The following is a 7,706-nucleotide window of genomic DNA, read 5'->3' as shown; positions in this document are numbered from 1 at the left end:
AGAGAGAGAGAGAGAGAGAGAGAGAGAGAGAGAGAGAGAGAGAGAGAACAGAGTTAATCTTTTAGGTCCATAAATATTTCATGATGATCACCAAAATCCTGCTTTAATCTGCCTTTCTAATCTCATCTACTCACCTTGTGAACGAAACAAACTGACCTATTCAACAATCCTTGGACATTTCTCATGTACTTACCTGCCACTGGTACTGTTATCAACTGGAACGCCCTCCTCCTTTTCTATATATCTAGATTTTTAAAAATCAAATTTTAAAAACTATTTTATGTTTATTTAACTTTTCATAGCATAGAGAGGCAACTTTGTTTAATGAATAGCACACCATCCTGGAAGTCAGAAAGCTCTCAGTTCACATTCTGTCTGATACATACCAGCTGAGTGACTATGGGCAAATCACTTGACATCTCAGTGATCCTAGCAACTAAGACTAGAAGTTATAGAGCAGCCACTTCAGTGGAGAAGAGTCCCCTCCCCATGCTGATGAAATCATAGCTCTGGTTGGAGAAGCTAAAAGACAGTCTGTGTAATGGATAGATGACTGAGTTTGAGGCCCAGAACATCTGGGTTCAAATCTTGCTTCTAACACATCCTAGCCTTTGGAAAGTAGAAACTTCTTGGTGTTTCTGGCAACTTTTTAAAAAAAAAAATCTTCTGTTTTTCTGTCATCTCCAATTTTAGGCAACTTTTGGGGGGGGGGCTACGCAATGGGATTAATGATTGCTCAGGGTCACACAGCTAGTAAGTGTCAAGTGTCTGAAGTCAGATTTGAACTTAGGTCCTCCTGTCTCCAGAGCCGATACTGTATCCACTGCGCCACCTAGCTTCCCCTTTAGGCAACTTTTAAAGATTATAAATTAGAGTCCCAAGTGGAGCTGTTGAGCATTGGTGGAGGGAGTTTCCACAACAGAAATTCTCTATGCTAATGAAATCACAGGGCCTGATTTCTTGATAAAAAAAGGCTTATTCACTAGACTATAAACTCCATGAAATCAGGAATGGTTCTATGAATCTCCAACTCACAGTGTCCAGCACAGTGCCAGACACACGTAATGAGTGCTCAGGGATCACTTGTTGACCTTATCACTTGTACCTAGCGTCAGCAAGGTGTCACTGTCCCGCCTTGAACTCCTCTGTCCTTTGGCTTAATTCCAGGGGGGACTCTAATGGGAAAAACATCCTAGCAGTACTCTGCGCCTTTACAACTCTCCATAATGAAGAGAAAATGAAGCAGTGCGTCCCTTTCAGCTCCCTGAAGCAAAGCAAGGTCCAAGCCTCCCTTTCTTTCTCACAGGCTATCCTGGAAGACAGAGACTGAAACAAACTAAGATCTGGGCAGTGATAAGCAAAGGAAAACTAGGGTTTGGGATCCCCAATCTTCCAGGCAGGAGGTGAACCTCATTCCTTTGGCTACTGACCAATGACTTGTCAAGTGTTTCAGCACCACCATCACCCCAGCCCCCAGGCAGGTGAGCAAAAGAGTGTTTGCAAAGTTGAGTTCAGTCTCAAAACCCATCTTTGCTTCCATCAGAGCCAAAGTCTAGTCTGCAGAGCAAGGACATATAGAAAAGCTTCATGTTAGGACATGTATTTAAATCAGTGTCTTGAATGTTGCAATTTAACTCAGCAACCAAGTGTTAAGTATCTATTATGCATAAGGTTCTGTGATATGTTTATGTTTACAAATATCTATTTACAAATATTTCACAAATATGATATGTGTATATTTACAAAGACAGAAATGAAAACAGCCCCTGCCTTCCATAAGCTTATGGTCAACTGGGAGGAGGAGAAGTGGAGAAATGGAGGAGAGGGGAATACGCATACAGATAAATAAACACAGAAGTATATCAAGTAAGCCTAGAGCCATTGCAAAGGGAGGGAAGCTCTAACAATTGAGAGAGGTTCAGGAAAGGCTTTATGTGAGGTGACATTTGAACTGAACCTTGGATGGAACTAGAAATCCTAAGCTGAGGAGTGAGAGCATTCCTGGCATTGGGTGCAGCCAGTGGTGGGAGATAGCATGTTTTGTAAGGGGAACAGCAAGCCAGAATGTAGAGCACAAGAAGGAGTAAGCAATGGGAAATAAATCTGGAAAGACAGGTTTTTAATAAATGCTTATTGGATTGAATTGAACCCATTCATGACCTCTAGGAGTCAGGATCCACTCTAGCAGCCTGGTCTTTGAAAGTTCTTTAACCTTGATATTTGAGAAGACCATGGTTCCCCAGCTCCAAGGGTGACTACCCCTTCACTGCACCTGGCTGAGCCACAGGAGATGCTGGGAGAGAATTTAGGATGACTTTAAAGCTTGCAAGAAGACATTCTTAACTTTCCCTTCCCTCCACCAATTCTCTCTCAGCTTCCCCTCCCTCCTTTTTTTTATAACTACTGCCATCTCTTTCCTCCCACAGGGGATCATTCCTTTCTCTCCCTCCTCAGTAGGCTGCAAGAAGGCCCCCTTTGAATGATGAAACCTATCATGTCACCCACAGAGAAGGATACTCTCCAGGAATGAAGGCAGTCCCAGAGACAGAGGGAAAAGCTCTACCTAGGGAAAGAGGGGCAAGGTCCCAAATGGGAGCCAAAGAAGCAAAAACCAAAAAACTGGCACGGTTGGGTTGGAAAAAGAATTTCTCAGGGCACCCAAATCCAAGGGTCTGAGATAGAAGCAGAAAGGAGAGGGCTGAAAAAGAGACATCAACCAGTGATGGAGTCAATAAGTTTCTATTATGTGTTTACTATGTGCAGGTACTGTTACTTTGGGCTAAGTTCAAATGCTGGGGGTACAGAGAAAAGCAAAAACTTGGTTCCTACTTTCAGGGAAGTCGTATTTTAAAGAGGGACAAGCCATGCACATAATTATGAACATCTAAGACAGAATGAGAGTAAATGGGAAGTAATCTCAGAGGGAAGTCACTTGCAGTTTGGGGGTGGGGTGGGGTGGAGAGTGGGTGGAAGAGAAGGTGGACAAGGCTAGACTTCCTGAAGAAAATGGGATTTGAGGGGCACCTATATGGCTCAGTGGACAAAGCACCGACCCTGAAAGTAGGAGAATCTAAGTTCAAATTCCATCTCAGACACTTACTGGCTGTGTGATCCTGGGCAAGTCACTTAACCCCATTGCCTCTCTCCCTCCACCAAAAAAAGAAGAAGATGGGGTTTGAGCTTGAAGGAAATCAGGGCAGCCAGGAGGCAGAGGTGAAGAGAGAGCATTTCAGGTTAGGATTGAAGAGCAGGGGGCAGCCAGTGAAAAAGCCAGTGAGATGTTCTATAGAATGAGAAGGCTTACTACCAAGAAGGAGCTGGCTAGCTGACCATATAACAGATGGCAAAATGACCATCTGACTCCCCAAAAGTTGGGCCTTTCATGACAGCAGGGTGCGCTCTCCAATCCTACATTGTCCCAATTCTTCAGTGTAGAGTATGGCCCAGATCTGCCTTTCCCTCTTCTGACTAATCCATGCTAGTGAAACTATGACTCAGGTGGCACCTAGGAACTGTCCAAAATTCCAACAAGCTTCGCGTACAGATATTTTGATGAGACTATCCTCATTCTGGAGCACTTGAAAATTTGGGTGGGAGGGCGCAATAACAGGGAGAAGGGATGCTGACACCAGTCTTCTAGTCTTCTTTTTTGTTATGCGTTTTAATAGCACCCCCAACCCCCTCCAACCCTTTATGACATCCCAAAAGAAAGGAGAGGCTGAGATTACCTCTCAACCTCAGCCAACCGCTCTCTGTTCTAAAGAGCCCTTTCCATTTAGAAGCCTGTGTAAAACATAAGATTTAGAATCTGAAAACCTGAGTTCAAATCTTACCCCTGCCTCAAGGTCATTTTCTGAGTGACCTTGAACAAATCACTTAATTTCTCTGAGTGTCTATTTCTGAAAAAAATGGTCTGAAAAATAAGTTGTTTTGACTGAATGATCTCTAGAGCATTTTCTGACTCTACACAAAAAACAATAATAGCTAACACATATAGAGTCTTAAGGTTTGCAAATCTCATTTCATACAGCTATGATCCTGTAAGCCCTCAGTCCATCTAAGAAAAGTTTGATGGGCAATAGGGGAGACTCCTTGTGGGGCCTTATAGAAGTAACTTCCCATCCCTCATATCCACTCAACAATCCACAAGGCAGTTGTCCAGATCAGGTATTATTTGCCCAACATTTCTTAGTTCTAGAGCCACTTCCAGGGGCTACCTGGCAGTATCTAACTCCTCTGAAAACCTTGCCAGTACAGCTGAGGTTTGATTGGCCCTAGGAGAGGGACAGGACAAGCTGAAAGCATAAATGCTGCTCAAGTCCATCCTGCAGGGGTTAGGGGCCAGGGTTTGCATGGACCTTCCCCACAAGACCACCCTGGAAGTCACAGTATTAAGACTGTGATGAGCACCTCCTATGTATTCAAAAGGTTCTTCTAGCTCCCTCAGAGAGCTGTCAGAGTCCTCCCAGACTGCATAAAAAGCTGGATTTATGGAAAGCACTCATTGCTAAAGATCAGTTTACTTAGCTTATTGGGAGTTAATTTTCCACAAGGCTCCTATCTGCAAGGCTAAAAGAAAAAGGAAAAATAATGAAAAAATAAAAATAAATTTAAAAAATAATGAAAAATAAAGTAATAGAGAACAAGCTAGAACCCAGGTCAGGGAAGCGACCTCTATCAGCTCTATTTCCACAAGCATAACTACCTTAGGCTGGGCCCTGTAGTAGAAAGAACAGTGATTCAGAGCACTGGAACTCAAATTTTGGCTCTGACCCTTATCACCTATGTGACCTTGGGCAAGTCACTTAACCTCTCTGAGCCTTAGTATCCTCATCTATAAAATGAGGAGGTTGGACAAGAACAGTGATGTCAAACTCAGATAGAAACAGTTCTTTTCAGGCTGCAGATTGACTTAGAAAACCACAAATTAACATCATCTATGCTGTATTGTATTTTAGGTATTTTTGTTAAACATTTCCCAATTATCCAGTTGGGCACATTGGGGCTGGGATTTGATGCCTCTGAATTAGATAGATTTCTAAGGTTCCTTCCAGCTTAAACTTATGATCCAGTGACTTAAGACCATTTTACTGAAAGTGGATTGAAGAATTTTTTTTTCCTACTTAACGATGGCTAAGGAGGTCCCTTTCTGACATTTTTGTTGAACCACTGGAAAGAACCCACCTTCCCTCCCCTCCTCTCTCCGCATTCACTTTCCCTACTTGGAAAGCCTCAAACTTACATCATTCTCTGAGGTTCCACAGAGTATGCAGGATTTGCACTCAATGCATTGCCACTTGTAGGTTTTGACAGCCTCAGTCATGTTCAGGGTAAACTGCAGGCAGGTGGGGTGACCTGGAGGAATCCCAAAAAAAAAAAGGTCATTGTTAGAAGACAGCTCTTTGATTTCCCTTAGAGAATAGGAACAATGATCTCATGGGTGCATCGTTTCTTGAGCCATGGATGTGTCCTCTTGGCTCGGGAAAGAATGACCAAAATCAACCCTGCGTGGGACCTCAACCACCCAGCTGTGTCCCATGGAGAAAAGAGAAGATTAAACATTAAACCTTTCACTGCCAGGGACAAAATAAACCTGAGACACCCTGCTCCATCACTCATGCTTCCCATCAGTTAAAAAAAAAAAAAAACACCAACGTGATTAGGACAGAAGGCAATTAGACAATAAGCCAGAGAGGCATTGTGGGGAGAATGGAATAGATTAGAGGGATGCAAATACTTATATATTATGATAGATACTAAGCACCAAAAAGTAAACCAGACCCAAGGCCAGGTTATGGCGGCTGAGGTAACACACAAAAACCATGCTAGATTGTCCCTGAGGGAATGGGGCAAGGTTTCTGGGAGTAGCAGATTAAGAGGACATGATTGAGTGGGTTCATTTGTCTGTTAAACCCCACACTTCTGAAAAAGAGAAAGAGAGGGAAGAGGAAAGAAAGAGAAGGAGAGAGAAGAGGGAGGGAGAGTAAGAGATGGAGACAAAAGGAAACAGAAGGAGAGAGACACAGAGAGAGAGATGGAGAAACAGAGGACAGAGAGGAGGGAGAAGAGGGAGAGGAGAGAGGAAAAAAGACAGATGGAGACAAAGGGTGACAGGGAGAGAGGGAAAGAGACAAAGATGAGACAGAGAGGGAGGGAGGGGAAGAGAGACAGAGACAAACAAAGAGACAGAGAGATCTTTCAGTTCAAAAAACCATCCCACAAAGGCAAGAAAGAGGTGTAGGGAAGAAGGGAAGATCATCCAAAAGGGTTCTTCTGGGACAAATTAGGAAGATTCCTTGCCAGGGCCCAAGGTGTGGACCACAGAAGTAGATCAGAAATATGGTGAGAGGACCCTGAATAAATTTCAGAATCAAAGGGCACTGTGCATTGGAATTCATGCTTTGGGTCAGGCTCTACACTTCTGAACAGAAATTCAGTAATCTCAGTGTGATGGAAACAGGGGAGGAGGGGTAGAACTCCATTTCTTCCATGGAATCAAGGGTTAATATGACCATCGTTGTGAGTGGCCTATACTCCATGGTCTGGAGACTCAGTGCTGCAATGGGTCTTACAATGACAACTTCATGGATTTGGTTCTTTTTTTAGACCAATCAACTTGCTCTATTCTATAACTTAAGGCTTTGTCCCTAACCTTGGTCAACCATCTCACTGAAGCATACCATTTCAAAGATTTGGGTCAAAAAGAGTGGATCTATCAGCCTAATTATATTCCCTATTTCTTATGCTGGACTTGAAGTCATGAGGACCTGAGTTCAAATCCTTCTGTGGACACTTACTAACTGTATGACCCTGAGAACATTATTTAACTTAAGCCTCACTTTCTTTATCTGCAAAATAGAGGTTCTATTGGTATCTGCCAAGAGGCAGGGTAGTATAATGGATAGGGGGCTGACCTTGGAATCAGAAAGCCCTGACTCTGACACATACTCTTAACTTATTTTTAAACTTAACTAAATGAGCTAAACTTAATAATTTGAACAAGTATAACTGAATTTGACTTTAAAAATACATACTTTGAAAAAGCCGCCTTTTAATCAAACCCTTCCTCTTATCTTCAAATATAGAACAACCTTTTCAGCCTTATCTTTCTTAGCTAAGAAAGTATCTTTGCCACCAGGCTGTATTCCTCTAACCCTATACCTTGGCATGAAGGGCCAGTGGCAGTTTAAGGACTGCCAGAGGAACATCTCTTTAGAATGTAAAATTTTCACTTTTTTGCCTTCTTTGTCTATATCAACCAGAGTTTGGTGCCCTGAGGCACTTTCTAAAACTATGAGCTGCCAATGGGTTACTGATTTGCATGGATTATTACATTCGCAATGTAGGTACTTTGGGAAAGTTGTGGAAACTCCCTCAAAAAAAAAAAGAACCTGCATTACAGGATTGTAATGATGATGTTCAACCACTTTGCAGATGTTAAAATATTCTATAACTGTTAGCTGTTGTTTTGTTTTGTTTTGTTTTGTTGTTGTTGCTGTTGGAAAGCCATCTCAAAAATCATACCCTTCTGTGAGAAGTTGGGAGTGTCCCCTTCACATAAGAAGGAGAGAACATTTCATGACATGACTCAGGGCATCACAGCCAATGTCCTAATGTATTAATATGAAAGCGAGACTGATTCTCATAATAATCAGACTAAGAAGGGAAGAGAAGGGAAGGGAAGGAAGGGAAGAAAAGGGAAGAGA

The 7,706-nt window shown here is 42.6% G+C and overlaps 1 protein-coding gene across 1 annotated transcript in view; it reads right to left on the bottom strand.

Annotated features, from left to right (window-relative positions):
• LOC114030028 (zinc finger protein DPF3) overlaps positions 1–7,706 on the bottom strand; it is a gene marked incomplete at its 5' end in the record, with an annotated part of 168,369 nt that overhangs the window by 1,569 nt on the left and 159,094 nt on the right. The window contains one exon of the mRNA XM_027844692.1: positions 5,243–5,355. Within this exon, the coding sequence (XP_027700493.1) occupies positions 5,243–5,355 (113 nt within the window). The remainder of the gene's footprint in view (positions 1–5,242; positions 5,356–7,706) is intronic.

Source organism: Vombatus ursinus, unplaced genomic scaffold (genome assembly GCF_900497805.2).
Source record: "Vombatus ursinus unplaced genomic scaffold, bare-nosed wombat genome assembly UNPS02014945.1, whole genome shotgun sequence".
Lineage (NCBI taxonomy): Eukaryota > Metazoa > Chordata > Mammalia > Diprotodontia > Vombatidae > Vombatus > Vombatus ursinus.
The sequence above is the reverse complement of the archived record's forward strand: the minus strand, read 5'-3'. Positions and strand labels throughout refer to the sequence as shown.